This window comes from Battus philenor, unplaced genomic scaffold (assembly GCF_028537555.1).
Source record: "Battus philenor isolate CCGP_79_NKW_IND1 unplaced genomic scaffold, ilBatPhil1.0.hap1 SCAF_11, whole genome shotgun sequence".
In the NCBI taxonomy this organism is placed as follows: Eukaryota; Metazoa; Arthropoda; class Insecta; order Lepidoptera; family Papilionidae; genus Battus; species Battus philenor.
In genome coordinates, this window is record NW_027181673.1 from 10,844,660 (window position 1) to 10,864,839 (window position 20,180).

The 20,180-nt window shown below is 32.2% G+C and overlaps 1 protein-coding gene across 1 annotated transcript in view; it reads left to right on the plus strand.

The window, feature by feature from the left end:
- Window positions 1–12,700: 12,700 nt before the first annotated feature.
- Cph (Chronophage) overlaps window positions 12,701–20,180 on the plus strand; it is a 45,199-nt gene continuing 37,719 nt past the window's right edge. Inside the window, exon 1 of the mRNA XM_068772442.1 lies at window positions 12,701–13,264. Coding sequence (XP_068628543.1) covers window positions 13,228–13,264 — 37 coding nt within the window. The 5' untranslated portion in view covers window positions 12,701–13,227. The remainder of the gene's footprint in view (window positions 13,265–20,180) is intronic.

The window sequence follows — 20,180 nt, forward strand, 5'->3', positions numbered from 1 at the left end:
CCTAATGAAAAGTTGCGGGGGTGGTCTATGTCTAGCAGAAGATGTTCTATGGCTAAATATGCGAAGTCGTTAACATGCAAGTGACATAAAAATAACTTCACTGCTGTTACTTTATTCTGTGAAGGTTCTTTTTATTGTATATTTTATGAAGTGTCCAGATGACATGATATCTCTTTCTCTTTCCATAGGTTATCTATTCTTTCAGCGTCTTTCTCTCTTTTCGTATTCGACAGTAGGAAATTAAAATACAATGCCTATTCTTAAGTTTTAATCAAATTGTATTTTAGAAAGTAAAGGGATAATTTCTTTATTTAGATCTTATTTTTTTGTTGGATGTGTTGTAATGAAGCATTAAAACCCAGATTTATTTCTTTGAAGTCGATTAGAATTTTTTTTTTAATAATATTAATTTGTAATTGAAGACACATTATGACATTTATTGCAACTATATATTTTATTTAAAAGTATATTATTTCATGCATATTTTAAAACTTTCCACATAATATCATCTGTAAAAACTCGCCAATGTCCAATAGATATAATTTTGTATATTTCTTACTTCTAGTATGCTCCATACTTCTTTATGTTATTCAAATTTTACATTTAACCCACTCATGGTTTTTAATAAATATAACAGCGGATTTAAATGATTATTAACGAAAGTGAATTTGTGTAGACTTTTCTGGAAACAAGTACAAAATAAAACGAATTAAAAAAATTCAGCAGTAAAGTGACCCGTGAGTGGAGACGAGGCCAGACAGCGTGGCCGCGGTCAATAGCTGGTGTCTGCCCGTGCCAAGCGCCGCCGGGGGTAATACTGGCTGATTTCGTGATTAGATTAAAAAAGGAAATTCGAAATTTGATAAAGTTCGAATTTATTGCTTGCTGGGTGACTCATGAGCGTTACGTAAAATAAACATTACGAATGTTTTTATAATTTATTTATCTTTATTCAAATTATAACATCACATGGAGTAGTACCTGAGAGAAAACAATTGAATTAGTTACCAATAATGTTAAGTAACTTTTCTAAATATTAACCCTTTCAGGACCATAAGGTTACGGTACCTTATTTAATTAATTTAGCTAGATGTAATGAATTAATAGGCATCCTAAAAACATAATTTATACTAAAAATTCAAAAAAGTTTTACATTTTTTTTGGAAATTTATGGGACAAATATGTCCCTATGGTCGCTAAGGGTTACTTTCTACTTAAACTCTAAATTTTGGTTTACTTATTGGTAAGTCTGTTTTGTTGTAAATAATGTACATTTGTTACTTAGTGTACTTTTTTTTACTTGTTTATGAAAAATATTAATATAAAAGGGCAAGTTATTTGTGGTACTCGGCGAAACAATTCCTGTTGTTAGATGATTGGTTAATGATTAGATGGATTGTTTTTTTGAGACGTTGAAGGTTCAGGTGATTCTTGCCGTTGAAGAGTCGGCGTCTCTTCAACCTCGACATCAAATACCCCTTGGTCATCATCCTGTACTAGAAGTCTTTGGCCTTCGTCATCAAGCACTAAGTCATCTTCCTCATCGCTATTGTCGCCCACAAAAATTTAAAGAATTTTATTTTTTCGAAGTTCAAAAACTCCACGTCCCTTACGAAACATATTCTGAGAAAAATATGAATAAGAAAATGATAGAATTTTAGTATATCACCAGGCCAAAAGTTAAGAAATTCCGTACAAAAAGTATCCCTTTACGCCGACAGGGACATCCGTGTCCCATAATCTTTATAACGATTTATCACAGAATACAACATAAATACATTACTACTGAATATTTACAATAACAATTTATTTACCAGGTAATGATAATTTGACACTGTAAAAACTTGAAAAGCACTTTTACAATATCAATTATTTATTCCAAACAGCAGATCATTCGCGCCAAAAGAACTCTAACGTTCCGATGACGATAAACAATCAACGGTGTTAGTTATCCTATATTGCCAGTAAAAAATAATAAAAAGGTACTTTCCGAAATATTAAAACAAAAAGATAATTTACAATGGTTACGTAAATATTTAATTAATCCATGATTTTTGCTTGGGACACCAGCGTCCCCGTGGTCGTGAAAGGGTTAAACAACCACATGCACAAGTGCCTTCGATGGCCGCTGAGGTCTCAAGTGGCGACTTCGAACCAATATACGCGGCATGGGTAGGCCCCCCATTGGACCTATGACATAGTAAAAGTAGGTCTGCGTTGCCATATTTGGGGGAGGTCAATACCTTATACTTGTGTGAGTGTATATTTTCTTATACATATCTACTTTCAGAACTAAGATGCATACACATATTTCACGCCATATATAATACGGCGTGAAACATTTGGCAAAAGTGAGATTTTATAATTTATACCACGTATTATACATACCAGGAATAAACTTATTTAAGGACTCTGAATTGTTAATTCATTTCAGCCCCAGGACGTCTACTGCTGGACACAAACCTCACCCAAAAATAAATCGTCTTTCGACGTCCTCAATTAGATCGACTGTATCTACTAATATCTATATTTAAAGTTAAATTATGTACGAATATCTTACAAGAATTTATCTTAGTATTATGACATAGTGTTTACTTGGAAACAGTAGCGCGGCTGCATTACCGTGCACGGCTTAAGTTTTAGCTAGTGATATTACTACAGTTCGTTAGCGTAAAAAATTCAGTGAAAGATCATTATCCACCGTAGCATTATTTTGATTTTCGTTTGAAAGTGTACCTTCTACTGGTTTCTGTGAACTCAACTTTACTCTGAACTTTATATTTATTCTTAACTCGAAAGGGACATATGTTCATTAGTCTAGTGTTACAAATATGGTACTACGTATTTCAAAATCACGTATCTTATTTTTAACCCAAAAAAAACTTTCTCCTTTTTGCTAAAACAATCTTAATAAATTAATAATGCTTTATAAACATTAATTAACTTTTCATTTCATCATCAAATACGTTATTTTCATAGGCTTTATCTTCTTTACCAAGCTGACGCGAATTTGGAATTTGCAAACTTTATACACAGTTCGCGCATGCTGACTATAAAATGATTATCTATTCATATTTTCGAATAATAACAAACGTAAGGGTTTCGCAAGAGATGAATCATTTTGAGAGAATACAGGGCCCGTGGGCGTGAGTAGACGGATGCATTGCGAAGGTGCCGGCCCGAGGATACTCGTTTAAGTGATTTAATATGTTAATTTGACATTTCTTACTCATAGATCAATAGACAACAATTTTTAATTAATATAATAATGTATTTCTCATCGAACAATCGCCTTTACATCTATTACTTAACCTATAATTTTACCCATTTCTTATACTTAGATGCTATTATTTGTTTATCTTTTTCATAAATGATTGAGTCACAGTTCTTTTACTATTTTAATATATATTTTACATAGTAAAACGTCAAGACTCCTCAGGTTAGTAGTTATGCATAAATGGACAAGTATAGATAATACGTTTTGTTACGTTTAACTTATTATCTATACTTGTGTGGTTGAAATACGGCAGATTATTTCTTAATGTTATTTTGTGTAAATAATTTGCAGTGTAATTACGATATTCTTAATTTAAAATGAAATAGTGAAAAATTAATTACTTATTATTTTAATAGAATCCGACTAAAACGAATCTCAATTAATATCTCTAGTTCACAATGGCACGAATTTAACTAAATTTAACTTCAACACAGGCTTAACCTAGAATTAAGGCGATGGTGATAATTTTAATTATTGATATTAAAAAAATATTTCGAGGATAAATTTTTATTTTTAATTTAAGTGCTTTTGAATAAAAATTATAAGCAATCACAGACATTGATATAACTTTAAAAAACAACCACAAACAAAAATTATTAAAAACCGTACCAATATTAATAAGGTAGTCGAGAAGAGGATTTCTAGATGAATAATGAAAATACTTTAAATAATTAAATAACGACTTTAGCATTTATTACGTAAGGATTGACCTTTTACCTGCAGTACTTAGATGCATCTAACATCACCGCGTAAATTATCACAGAAGTCTCGTCTAAATTTATTGTACGCGTTGGTTGTTTGTACATTTTCAACTCATATATTTAGCAGCATTTCTTTAGTGATGCGTCTATAATTTTCATATTTCTTATTTACAAATTCAATATAAAACTAACGTTTTTTTTACAGAGATTTTAAATCATAAAAACATTGTTTATTTTATTATGAATGTCTAATAAGGAGGTACTTACTTCTAGGATATAACAAGGCTTTAGTTGAAATTTTCTGAGCATTCTTTTACAAAATTGTTGCGTTTACAGAAAACACACATTGTGCCTTTATTTTGCGCTAATTCCTCGCAAGACCTAACGGAAACTACTAACAGTATACAGGTTGATGTTTGAAAGGTATGATACCTTGAAAGGGGTGGTGTATATCGCGTTCGTCAAAAAAAAGTTTATTTTGGTAAGCGACAGGCCTATAATTTCTGGCAGTACAAAGTCTGTAGGGACAGATAGTAAACAATAATTAAACTTGATATATAGTAATCTGAAATTTGAAAATGGTTTTTCTACTGTATTGTCAGTACATTATTTATTGTTTTTTAAACCATTGATTTTTGTATAAGATGTACCGTACATTAATTAATAGATAATAAGTTATATTTTCGCATCTTTAAAGATTTTATACCTATGAATATCTCCTGTATAAATACGGCGCATATATGAATAATTGAATGAATGATAGAACAGAACAACACTACGTCGCATTAGAATTTCCGTTGTCTCATTTTGCACGCACCTGATTAAGGCTTAATGTAGGCGTGCATTGATTCACACCTAGCCGAGGCTAACATCCATCCTAATTAGTCCTACTTACTTACATTTAACTTACTTTGTGGGAGTCCCTTCAATGATTTGTTGTATTTGACTTTTTAATTTGATGTCCGTGTAAAGCTCGTTAGTATATTAATTCCGTTTAAAGTTACTTTCATTTTCACGCCATTTACTCACTTTTTTAAATAAAATTATTCCGTTTATATTTACTTTAACTACTTTTATTTACAGTTTCGTCAAATTTTTCTATCTCTATCTTGTCTTGAAAATTATTAATACGAAAACAAATAAGCATGCGAGGCAATTGACAGAAAATATTAATAAAAAAGTGGACCAGTAAGCTAGATACATCACTGGAAACGTAGTTGCTAAGCTAGGCTTTAATAGCAAACGCTTAATCGCACACGAGTAACGGAGAGATGATATTTTATGAGATCGGGTAGAATAGGAAGATCGGTAGATGAACAAAAGTAACCGACGATTCAGCGTAAAGCCAAATTGAAGTAGCAGTAGGTAGTCCACACAGATCATATGGCCAAAGAAACCTTAAGGTTCTGGAATGGGCACCGCAGACAATTAAGCACAGACATCCATGCGTATTAAACTTGTCGGAAAACGCAGAATGCAAGCCTCTTCTGACCCATATTTTTGGAAATTTATTAGTTACTTTATGTCCAACCCTGGAAGTTCTGTAGTTGAAATAATGATTATAACAGATTTTGTTAAATAAAAAAAATGTTCAATTAGTGATTACTTTTTTAAATCGTCTATTTAAGGATACCTATTCACGCAACCCATTTGATAATTAATAAGTAAAAACACAAGACATTATTTTATTTTAAAGAAATTCACACATGTTTTTTTTTTAGTATAGGTACATATATATATTTATTATCGGAACAAATTGACTGATCTGACTGAAAGCGCAGCGAAGCACGTTCACTGACAAGGTAGACAAACGACCGTAAGGTCATCGGAAGACGCTAGATTCAGGCCACCGATCTTCTTGAAAATCTACAGGAAAGGTCTATATCCCGCACACGTCCTACCGCTGAAATGTTGACAATAATGCGGAATTATTATCATGTATGATGCATTTTTGATCAAACAACCTATTACAGTACATCTGTATCTAAACTATTTTAAAAATAGAACATCTCAGCTACGCTGTAAGGTAGGGTTTATCTTTATACTCAGTTTTATAGTGCGACATTATAATAATGTCTAATTAGTTTATCAAGCATAGGAAGAAGCTTAGCATTAATCAAATTAAGTTGTTTACTTAAGCGGAGCGGCGTTGGAGATTCCGTCGTATTAAGTCGCGGACGTTCTATTTTTAAAACGCTAATGGCAACTCGCCCTTGCGTCTGCAGTCTATTTTTATCGATGGACAGTATTTTCAAAGGCTCGGAGGTAGACTAAAGACCAATCAGAAAGTAACCAGTATGCTTTGATAAATGAAGAATGCTGAGTACGTAATTATATTAACATTTAATTTTAAAAAGGAGAATTGGGAATTTTATTTATTTACTTTACACTTTGTTCATTGTGTAATGGTTGACTTAATGCCTTTATAGTATTCTCTACCAGTAAACCATTCTGTGGTGCAAATATCATCGTCATCATCATTTCAGCCGACGGTCGTCGACAGCTGAGAATAGGCCTTCCCAACAGATCCCAAATCCAAGCGGCGGCCTCCATCTGCGTTCCAGGACCTTGAAGCCCCAGCATCTATTTGTTCTGCATGCTATGAGGCTTGCGTACTGTTACTTGAACTTTTCTTTACGTTGGGCTATATCGCATATAAATATGACAGTCGAAAAACATAAGTAATGTATTAATACTATAATATACCAATTGTCTGATTACGAATACACATATTTTTCAACAGGAGGATATATTATACTTATAAATTACCTTTAAGCATGTATATAATGTAAAATATATTAACAAAGGGATGATGATCATACCGATTCTGCAACCAATAGGTCTCAAACAAAAAGGATCTTATATGTACAAAGAAACAAAATCTCATATATATACAATATAATACTATTACACAGTCGTGTTAAAAGTGTAGAGATGTTTATAAATGATAATTTAAAGCAAATTTTACCCTTTTATGCTTCCTACTTTAAGGAATATATTATAAATTAACTAAAAAAATTTCGTCTATTGACAATCTTTAATGATAACAGTACAATTTAGTCATACGGTTGTGGAGACATCAATCCTTGTCCGAAACACGTGTGCCATGGTTTGCCCTTGAACGGGACTCAAGTTGCCCGTTGCTATTTTAGAACCACCACCGCGCCTGGGGATGGGGTGAATGCTGATTTTAAGTTCGATTTATCGTACAGACCATTCCATTTAAAATTATCCTTCTATCTATAATTGATACTATTTTTTCCACAATTTAAATTTAAAATATTTTAAAGTAACGTAAAATTATATAAATTTAAACACACACTCCCATAATGAAATATCAATTTAATTCAAGATTAAAGTTGTTTTATACATATATAATAAACATTATTATAGCAGTTATTAAAAAAATATATTTTCTCTATCTTATGTTTATGCAAACGTATTTAATGTTTTGAACAGCTTTCGATTAGTTATAACGAAAAAATAATAAAAATATATAATAATAATAATTCTAGAAAAATATATAATAATTCTATGAAATGTAAATACTATTACACTAATGTTTTTGAGTATGTCTATATAAAGATTTGTTGTAGTGAGTATTTGTCGAATAACTAACTCACATAGCCTAACGTATTGACATTCCCGTATTTGGCGTGGTAAGAGTAGAATACCAGTCAAGGTTAACAGAGAGAATAGAGAGCGAGAAAATCATCTCATTGGCGAGAGAAGAGGAGTGTCGCCAGACTTTTTTGGAGTTCTGCAAAAAGATAATAGAGAAACAATAAAAAGTAATAAATAAACAACAAAAGAGAACATAAATAATGACAATAACAACCAAGATTAGTAAAATAGCTGGCAATAGAAATGTTAATTAAGTGCGATATAAATAGAAAGAAAATAAATAAGAATTAGGAACAAATTAATTGTTAGACAAATGTTAAAAATAATTTTCATTTTATTACTTTTATCATTTGTAATACTCTAGAAGGTGAAGCAAGTGAGGCGATGGATTGAAAGAAAGTATGGAATGAAGTGAAAGATATTGTGTAAGAAAATAGATGAAAGAATGAAAGACATTAAGGATAAGACAAAAAAAGGAATAAAAAAAAATTAGAGCTCCAAAAACGGGCCATTAAAAAAAACGGAGTAGCATGCGGAAGTGATAGAAGCAAAAACAGCCGCTTCTAACTGGTCTTACTGGAAATCTATGTGAGAGTCCTGTTCTAAGGATGTAATGACATTTATGAAGGCGCAGTATGCTTGTTATAAAATGCTTAGAACAACAAAAGCTGTTAATCATTAAAAAATTCCTCGATATAAGAGGTTAAATTAAAAAAAATCAGAAGAGTGGAAAGAAATGCCTTGGTACATAAGGTAGGCATAAAATTTTCACATGCGATTAACAAACTCTGAACTGGATACTTTCTCAAATCTAACGTTACAAGTTTCAAATTGTGCAATTTCGTATATCCTGTACATCTGTCACAGAGCGCACAAAAAATCAACCGTCGAAACGTGTAATTATAGATCTGTGTAAAAAAATAAACTTTTACGCGCAGGATTTTAAAGGATGTAACGTTTAACGGTTCTTTTACTTAAAGCAGTTTAGATTGAATGAGGGCTCACCCGCAGTATCAAAAAAAAATTAAAAACACTTAAAATATCTTTATTCAAATTTGCTTTTATGCGCTCATTTGAATCGTTCATTATTTTAATGCTATAAACAGTAAACTGCCACCGGCTCAATCGCTGATCTGCTGACATGAGCCTACCATAAATTCAACAATTCCCCTTTTTTAATAAAATTCAACATTTTTTAATGTGTACATTAATTTTAATAATATTTAATCAGCTTAAAGAGCGAGTGAATTTTTTTTTTGTAATAAAATCTAAATATTATTAAGATTAACTATTCCAATGCTATCATAGCTAAATTTGAAAATATTTTGATTAAATTAAAAGTTATTTCGCTATTTACTACCTTTACCTAAAAAAATAAAAGCAGTATTAATCCAAAGATTTTTTATTGATATTGTTTTTAATTATTTATTCATATACTTTGACTTAGAATAATTAACATTTTCAGCTTATGTATTTCATGAAGAGAATGCCAGAAGCGCCCAAAGTAAAAACTAAGATCACAATATAATGTCATTCTTAAACTTAAAGCTACATGAATTGTGAAGATACTCTGAGAAATCTTTTGAAGTATTTTAAATCATTTAATAAATATTATTATTAATAATCGTTTATTATTATTAACGACAAGAACACGTTGCATATGTAAACCCTTTAAAATCAAAAATTAGATCAAGTCGGTTTCATTTCACATAACACTAAAGTCAAATTGTAAGAAGAATCAAGAGAATAAAAGATGCTGTCACTGCAACAATACAAACTGATCATCATCATCATCACCAAGTCAGAATGAGGTGCACTGCTGGAATTACGCCTTTTTCGTAGATTTCCAATAGAACCGATTGGAAGCGGCCTGCATTCAGCGACTTCCGAAACGTGCAGCGAAGTCTAAACCTCTAGCTGTTCAGTAGTATTTTTAAGTTGTGTTTAAAAAACATGCCCGATATTAAGTAATATGTCTTATGACCAACAGTGGGAGACCTACAGTTAATATGACGATGATGGATTATAAGAAAATATTTACAATATACATAAACTTTTTGAAGAAAACATTTAAAATTCTTTAGCCTTACGGCGTCGTTATATAAAAATAATAGGAAAATATTTTTAATTTTCAATGACGTTAGCTATAAGTTGGCGATACATTGAAATTTATATTCATTTGGGTTCCTTACGTTGATTATATATTTTGCACGGTGCTAAAAGTGTAATGATCGGGTACTTGCTACGGCAAGTAATTCATACTACTATAATTATTAATACATTAATAGTTATAGGAGTATGAAAACTGGTGCCTATATTTTTATAACTCATTTATTAGCATAAAGCTTGAAAGCCTTATTACACCTGTTTGCAATGACGCTGTATTAAACTATTACTCTGATATTTATTTCTTCTATTGGAATGCAACAGACCAATGAATTTTGGCAGCACAAAGTCTGTAGCGGCTTATAATAAATGATATTTAATTTTAAATATGTTTTTTATATCTATATTATTATTACGTTATTTATTATTTCTGAAACCATTTAATTTTGAAAAAGATGCATTTCACATTAATTGCCATCAAACTGGCTATACGTTCTTTTTTCTTTATATTATATATTATTTATATACATATTTATAAGTTATTTCTTTATACTCCCTCAAGCTTTTACGTATAAAAACAATCTGACGAAAACTGTATTGTAAAAAAGCGAGAGTTTACTAGAGTAAATAAACTTGTATTACGAGACTACGTATTGCATCAAATACAAAAATAAATTTTAAAACTTTACTGAAAATATCATCATGTAATCTCAGTTGTTATTTCATTTATAAAAAGCTAGTTAATAATATGCATAAATAAATAATATACCTGAAAAATAGACACAGTATAAAATTCCGTTTTTCAAAATTAGTTAGGTTGGATTAATTCGTATGAACGATATCTGGAGTATTAAATCGATTATTAACTTATAAAAATAATTTTTCGCTGCCCTATTTCTTTGTTACATTTTTTTTAAATAATGAATATCTAAGTTATACAATTTATGTCTAATATTCTTAGGAAAACTGCAATATAATAAGTTATCAAACTCATTAGAATTCCCACAAAAATACTTAGAAATTAGCCGCCAATTCTAAATTAAAATTCTGAAATAAATATTAAAAGCGTTCTTTCTAAAGTATTAAAATAACAGTAAGAAATTAAAAGAGGTTTATAAAAAAAAAAACAAACATTCAAATACATTGAAATTTAATAGGCCTTGATGTCGAAACGAACCTTCAAAAGGGTTTATACATTTCCCCCATTTCCACGCCGCCTGGCGTCGAGTAGCGTCGAACTAACGTAGAACCTCCACATACGAAAACTTTCCCCGTACGTAGTACCATCCCTTTCGTGTCACTAACATATCCTAACATATGAATGAGATGGGCATACAAATGTCATTATATCCCCAGTTTTCTTCTTGGGAAAACGAACAACTCTTTACCTGTCTCTATTTCCTCCCTACGTACGTCGTTCCTAGAGTGAGATGAAATGATTTTGGTGTTCCATGTGATTCGTGCCTGAAATGACCCAAACCTCTAATATATTAATGTCCAGCCTATTTGTTTGACCAGTGCAATTGTACTCGAGATTCTCGTTGTCTACAGCGACAAACGAAAAAAATCACGAGCGATTCATAAAAACTCGTTGTTATTAAACTCAAAAATTTTCTTCCATTCTTTTTTAATTAAATTATGGATTTTTTTAATAATATCCATATCAATATTATAATAGTGAAGATATTTTAAAATATATGTAAATAACAGATAACCTTAAACTTAAACGTAATGCGTAAACTATTCAAAAGTTCATATAATATTCATAAAATTACTGTTAAGTAAATCAAATAAAAATATTCAATAATCGAACGCAACAATTCAAAGTTCACGAAGTTGAGTTGAGAAACAATTATGAAAAAGTTCTTTTCCGCCGCCCGTTCTCGCGCCGGTTAAGTCTCGACTGACACTCATAAAACTTATTAAAGTCAAGGACCGACCGAGATAAGTTCCTCGTAGCGTCTTAAGTAAAATAACGTTGGAGAAAAAACGCGCCCGGGAACTTGGAAGAGTGAAAGTGAAATATCTATCGTCTGTGCACTTTGCCAACGTGTTGCTTTTTGTTACTCGTTCTATAAACACTACTCTGTTTTATAAGAAAATATTTAAATAAACATTTGCGACTCTATGAAGAACTAGCAACGTATATAATGTGCATTATTAAGCTGGTCTACGAAAGTATGCTACGTGCGTAGGCAACTGCTACGAGTTCTATGTTAAACTTTCGAAGAAAACTAATACGATTGGATTCGTTCATTTAATATTGTAATTAATAAATTTGATGACCCATTTGTCTCATTTCAATAAGTAGTTTTCCAAAAATCAGAAATGTTAATTTTTTCTCATAACTTTTAATAAAGTTTAAAATAATAATGAACTGGAAATGAAAGAAATAATTCGAAATTTGTAAGCCTCCGTTCATTTAATGCTAAAAGAAGTAGACTGACCGCGCGTCACAGGTCCATTCAATTAAAAATTCCATCTCCTAATCGAGTCATGAAATATGCACGCAAATATTATCCCTTTTCTTTTGTACGCGCTGCATCTTCGCCCCACCCGCGCACGCACACCGACGCACGGCACTTATGATCTACGTCTATCTCTTTCGTGCTGTTGAAGCCTACGTTTGTAGGAGTATAATGTCGTCCCTGTCGGCGTGCCGAGGCGTCGGCGACCGCGAGTAACCCCTGGCCACTTCGTGTGGACGCACGCGCCGTCGTCGGCCGGCGGAGCGAGACGGCGAGAGCTGTGGACACGAGGCCGACGAGCCCTCGCGCAAAGGGACACAGGACAGACGCTCTCGGACATCGGGCGAGAGCGGGCGGCCGGCCGCACACCTGCTTCACACCGCTCCGTACGCGCGACGTACTCGATCGCGATACGCCACTTCGCGAATTTTATAAACAAAATAGACTATATCAAATTTAAATGTTTTTTTTGTTAAGTTATTCATTATTTCTCTTTTAATGTTTTATTTAAATTATTCGAAGCTGTTCTAGAATAATTCGCGAAAACTCAGTGACTGACCGAAAGTGAAGAAGTTGATTTATGAAATTTTATTAGTGTGAATAGTCTCGATAGCCGAATCGCAAGATCGCCACTAGGTGCGTACAGATTAGATAGGGCGCTGAGACGTTCATTCAAGTGTTGATAAGACGGTTTTATGACCAATACATTTTGGCGAGTAAACATTTAGCCGTGGAGTGATTAATCCGGCTCAACATGAAGAGAAAAAAGTAGATAGAGATCTGTACGATTATTAATAATAAACTGATGACTTGAAAACATGATTAGAAATTTTGTGCGTATTGCTTGCCGTCGGACTTTCGAGGGGGACTATTCAGTGACATCTCGACTTTTGTTATCAACATTGTTCTAACAGCGGGACGATAAGTTGCCTGACCGTCGGCGGCGCCTGTGAAGTGCTACGACGGACGCTTGTCGCCGCCAGATACACAGATAAATATTTCCGAGGATAAAGAAGTTATTGAAGATCTAAAAATAGGTGACCAAATCAAGATGAGAATTAAGATGCCAGCTGTACGCATCGCGCAAGGTTTGTCATTTTTTATAATTCGCACAACCCTTTCCTTTTCATTTTTTCCGTATTTACTGTGCATATTATTTTACAACAGTAATTTTCTACATCCAGTTATAATAATGAATTAATGTAACGTTAAATTTAATATCATAACTTAGCTTAACCATGATAAATTTGCGCACTAACCATTTTTTCTTTAAACATTTTTTTTTTAATTTGAAAAAAAAAATAAAAATTACATACACATCCACGGCACGACGTCCCCGTCTGTGTCGAGACTCTATTCAAGTCGCAACGAGCTACTTAATAGTGAAGCTCTTGAGTCAATATTTGCACGGGACCGTGGTCATCTGTCCAAGTGAGACAAGGATAGTTTTAGACTTACACAACTACCCTAGTAGCAGGCTTTAAATATTCAACAACAGAACTTGCGACACTCGCGTACGAGAAAACATGACCCGTTTTATATCCTACGCGGGAAAAAAAAATTTAAATCTGTTTCGAATTTTTTTTTTCATATCTAATAACAGTTAACAGCCAGAATCAATTTGTTTCACGACCTGAACTATTGCCACTAAAATTTAATTAGAATATTAAAAACAAAAAACCTCTTTGCCGTGTTAAATTCGTACTTTTTTATCTTTTTGTTTTAATTACGTATAATGTCATAATTCTCATTATTACATTATAGTTAACTTAGTTGTTTGACGTCAACGCATTTATGATCTCTAAAAAAAATAATAAAAAGTATTGTTTTGTCACGTTTCCGAAACAATGTAATAATTCTTTACAAGTGACCCATAAAATATAAATATATATGAAAATAACTCGATTCACTTATAATGGATTATAATTTTCCACGAGTTAATTCCTTATGTAATTATATATTACTTACTGGTCCACCTGCGTTTGTAATTAAAGGTCAAATGTCTCAAACGTACAGAGATCAAAATTAATAAAGACTATGTTGGATAATTAAATGACTTCTATAACATCTGACACCTCTTTGTTTTTATTATATTTTAATTTAAAATATGTTCAGGAATTGCATTATAAATTATAACGAATAAAATATTAAGGCATGATAAAAACATTTTTTAAAGAATAAAACATATACACTGATTTAAACAATAAAGTTTTATTTCAATTTTGTAAGTAAAACATCTTTTATCATTAGCGCTAGTATTATATTCTAAGACGTTAAAACAGGATTAAAAGTACTATGCTAATTTTATAGCCATTAAACTTCGTACAGAGCATGCTGTAAATATTAGAAATTGTTCATAATAATTATTACACATTAACATTCTTATGCCATTGTGTTCGGTTCTCACTGTCCGAGTGCCGGGCAATATAATACCACATTAATTCATAACCGTATCTTGTCCGTTCCCATGCTTTACTTTTGTTTTTAACTACACCTCTAATCACCAAATTTCTACTAGCATTTTCAGTTCGTGTATTGATATGTTTTAAATCGCACAAATAAATGCTTACAAGTAAATTATATGTCGAATTATTTATACGCACATTTTCTATCTGCTTTTTGTGCTACAACTGCTCGAATAGGTTTATTTTTAATTCGACAGACGCTATTTGCTTATCTCTGACGAGTTCTTATTTTTTATTTGCATAACATTCGCGTGTGTGTGTCGTACATGTGTACGTATACGTGTGAACGTCGGAATGCGTGTGCGCCGACTCGAGAGCGCAGATTCCTCTCGGGCCTAGAGTTATCGCACACAACGCCAATTAGTCCAAGTTGACCGGAGGCGACAGGCCACTGCTATTGGTCGGTGGCCAGGTGACGTCACCGCCGTCTGCGGCCTTCTCGCCCGATTGGCCGACACGCGTCATTTCGTCGATGACACGTTTGTTCTTATTTCCAGCGTAAGAGGCTTGAGGTATTTGCTTTTTGTACGCACCGAACAAAGGCACCCCCCTTTACAAGCGTACGACGGTGTGCACACCGATTTAAGAAAGCGATTTCAAAACAAATTGTTTTTAACAAATGTATTAAATAATATAGCAATAAAATATTATTAAACATTTTAATATGTAAATCAACACGTCTAAATAAAAGGAATATCATTAGTGATTCAAATAAACAAAACAAAGGGATATTTGAAATAAAAGAAAAGTTCCGTAATGCTTTCAATTGCCAGGACTGTCGTGGTGGATCGTGGACCTTTCTACTTTTTTAACCCTCCTCAAAAGTACGAATTAGAGGATCATCGAGTTACATTAACAGATGCGAGGACGGGCTTAACCGCGGTTCTAACTTTAGATAACTTTTTTTAAAATCCTAGTTAACTTTCCTTCCGTCCGCACCGACATTAATTATTAAAACTGATTTCCTAAACAGGACATGTGCAACTCATTTACTCTGCAAAATGAATTCAAAATGCTTCTAGCATTTAAAGAGAAAATTCTTTATTCAAATTATAAGCACTTATATAGCCTAAATTTTGTACAACAACAAGAACTATTACTTTGACGACTGGTTATTTTTATCATTTAATATGTACAGTAGATCAATATTTTATCAAATACCACTAACTAAACAATCTACTATCTATTCAACCCACTATTGAGACATTGACTTGTTTGAGAACGATTTGGTAGTTATCATAAACAGAAAAGTTTTCTTTATTCTTAGTATTTTTTGAATAATTATTTTATATTACTAGATATTTAATAATACAAAAAAATTGAGCAGTGGCGACCTAGCGGTTGGAGACTGAGACCTGCGATCGTAGGTCGTAGGTTCGATTCCCGGGATACAGTCTTATTTATAATTTACACTTGATGCATTAATCACATGGGATTGCCTCTGCTCATAAATAAATTCCCAAAAGTTGAGAGAACGCTGTTGTTCTCTGCGAGCTGCAGTACCACACTGCGATCACCAACCCTTCTGCCAAACTTTGCGATTATAGTTTATCCTCCTATATATGTATCTTTTGGGAAGACCTTGTAGTGGGTGTCTATGGTCTGAACAACGACTACGTCGACTATAATTCTTATAGCTTGCGGTCAAGAAAATGCAACCTACAGTCGCAAGCCACAATTCTTTACCACTAATCTAACACTGTTATTTAAATGTAACCACATTTAACATCACTAAATGTATTAATAGAATAAATCTGTATTACGTCTTTGTTCGCAGATTTTGTTATTAATACTATTGATGTATTATCATCTGTTACGTTGTTTTTATTTAAATAGACCGACAAACCTTCGCGATGTAGCGGCAAATCAAGATTAATTTGGGAAATTAGTCTTATAGATACAAGCATAGCGAATAAGATTATGTAACAGACCTATAATCAAAATAATTTGAAAGTAAAAGTAACATAAAATGACCCTATTTGTAGCCAGATAAATAGTAATTTGCTTATTCGTTGTAGTGGTTGAGGGTAGGTTGTGGCGCTTTGTGAAGCGCGCAGAATAGATGGTCGCTGACGAGAATGGAGACCACCTACCGGCAAACGTAGTACAAGATGTCTCCTCATCAAAAGATGATGATGGTGAACTAGAAATTGTACTACTCTGTACTATGTACTACACAATAAACTAGATTGTACTTTTAGTTACGATCAAATAATTATGAAGATATAAAAATTATATGGCTAGTAGAATTTTAAAAACCTTGGATATACAGTAATTCTACAATTTAACTTCGTGACTATTTTTTAAGGTAACTCTTTTTCTATAGTAGATACGTATATGAAATGATACAGCATAGATTCTGGCACTCATAGCACTGTGCTTCAGACCTCGTTCTCACGATACAAGATAAAATTCTCAATTAATTCTGACAAGTAATATTAAAAAAAATGTTTTTAAGTTTAATAGACATTGCCTGAAATTTTAACATATTTAAACATAATTCAAAAATTAATTAATGTTTTACAAGTTTAGGAATCAGTAGTGTTACAGTAATAAGAATTAATGTTAATATATATGTGAATATTTAAAATTTTATTTTTATTATTACAAATTATTACAAAGGTGTTCTAGATACTAAGACTAGGTCACAGAAAGCAGCTCAACTATTATATCTAATGTTTGAAATTAAAACACAATTAGAATAAACACAGTTTACACAAATATGTTTGTATTATTTGATGTTATTAAATGCTCGTATATTTGAGTGTGATATAAACAGAAAGGATGAGAAATCTAATGTTAAATAAATCCATTTCAATTATAATTGCTTCTATTCTCATTTTTACCTTATTCTTTTTTTGTTAAAAGAGGCCGGATATCACATAAAAGGCCGCATGTCAATTTAAAACATTGACTATCTCGTTCGCCGCTTAGCGATTCAATATGTCTTCATTAAGCGAATATCGAAGCATCGCATTTACAAGCGGAACTTTCAATCTTGATCCTTGGCCGAGAATTATAGCCGCTGCAACGTTCTTGATACTTTAGACTGAATCCGTTTGAAGACCGTCAGAGTAAATAAAATCGGTACCCGAATACACTAAAGCTGGCTTTTAATTATTTAATTAAAATTGAAAGATATAGAAAACCATGTCAACGTTATTATTAAAAAAGACTAATACGATGCAATAGTTCAATAATATATATTTATTTTTGGCACAAGTAGAGGCTCCCGGGGACCCTTCGAACTTCACTACCATAAAAGTGGTCTTAGGCCAGGCGCCCCTTGCGCGCAGCCGCCTAGAACCCGCGGAATATACAAATACCGCTTGAGCAGTAGTGGAAGTCTGATCTTAAAAAAAATAAAAAGAAAACTATGGACTGAATTTATTTATTCTAGAATCATAAGTATAAAACGTAGTAACAATTTATAAAAAAAGGTTTGTCAATGCAGACACAATTAGAGGACCAGACGTAAAGGAAAGAGGAATCGGACGAATGATTTCTTCGATTGCAAGCGGTCGATATTTAAATTATATGGGAATAAAGTTAATTTTGGTATTAAGAATAACGTTTGTACAGACATGGCCACCCGTTTTGAGTTTGCTACTGGACTGGTGATGTTTTTTTTCTCTCGGTGTCCGCATTGATCGGCTTCGTTTTTGTGATCCCAAAGATAAAGATGTATGAATTTACATATGTTATGTCAGTAGAGGTCCAGGGTACATTTAATTTGGATTTATTAGCCCACTGCCGTTAAATGATGCAAAACAACGTTGGAGGTAAATATTTATTCATGCAAAGTTCTTTGGAATTAACTAACATCAAGCAAATAAAGTTAAGGTAATTCGAAATTTGAATCTTATTGACTTTAAGAAAAAATAATGCTACTAAATAATAGATCTTTGTTAAGTTTTAAATAATGGTTTTCATAACCACAAGAGAGGAGAAAGGTCTCTAACGTCGACAACTTTCTGCATTTAAAATGTAAACAATCCTTACTCTCGAAAAAGGATTATTCGTATCGACAATACAAATCGTGTTACAAACAATAAAAGTAGTAGCCAAACAGGGTTTTCTTTATGTTAAAGGCGTTACACTAATCTGGCGCTCCAAGATAAAACTGTGCGATAATTTATCAATACAGAAGAACTTAGCAATGGTCGAAAATGTGTTTGCATTGTTGAACATATTTTCACACATGATAAAATCTTTAAATATTAAAAATACTAAAGATGTATTTAAGAATTTATATGTATTGATCGGTTATAGGTGATTTAAAGGGGTATGTATAGCTTATTAAACTAACGCATTTACACATATTTACAACCACACTGTATAAAGTGATCACTTAGAAATGTCATACTTTATTTTATTTTTTCTATAGGAATGCGACAGATAAATATGTAACTTCTAGTAATACAACAACCTACAGGGACAGAAAATAAACTATAAGTAATTTAATTACATCTGAAAACATTGTTTTTTGTATACCATACCATACATTTATTGACAATTAAGGAAATTTTTACACCTATAATCGAACATCCTGTACATTATAAGTGTATAGAGTTTTTATTAATTGACTGCTTTATTAAAATTTATAAGCTATTTTTTACGTTGATCAATATATATCCTATTAGATAACATTAAAAGTTAATACCATAAATAACAGAACAAAAAGTTCATAACAAGAATTAATTTACTGTGGGCAGGCCACTATCAATAGCCACATAGTGGGTGGACAATTTCTCAAGAGTCCATCTTTGTCAGGCTTTGATAGCAATTTGTAATTGTCGGCGTTTAAACGCTTGCGACCATTTAAAGTTTGGTAGGTGTACGCTTTAGATCAGCTTTTGATTTAATAGGCACAGTTTCAAAGGCCTCGGCTACGAGACTCTCTGAACATTAAATATAAACTATGAGAAACGGATTAAGAATGAAATTATACCAATTTTACATTGGTCGCTTTATCGAAAATTATTGTGTTTTATAAGCTTAAAAAGTACAAAATTGTTTCGTTTCTGAAAATTTACGTGTGTGTTAAACACAAAATAATAAAAGCGATATGAAAAATGATCTCAAACAAAAGCAACAAAGATTTGATCACAACAGGTTGACAATAGATCTGAATTCGATAGGCACCTGAATCTCCGATATTTTCCCATGGTCAAACTTCAAATAACACTTCCACAAAAAATGATCCGACCCGCGTTTGACAAACAATTGGTCAAAAGATTTTTTTTCAAGCAAAACTAGCGCAGAAGTCCGTCCACAAATGTACCTCGATAATATTGTAACAATGTTGAATAGGGTTGAAGTCGCCTGTAGGCTAAATAAGTATTGTGTATCATTATTCGACATCCTTTCATCATTTTAATGGAAAAAGGGTTTACGAGTGTCACTTTCCATTTCATTTTTTTTATATTTATTCATAATAATGATATCAAAATTATTGATAACACTAAATTCTTCTTATTTTTATTGTTGTGGTTTCGTCAAATCTTTTAGAAGCACTTATTAAGATTTTTTACGTATG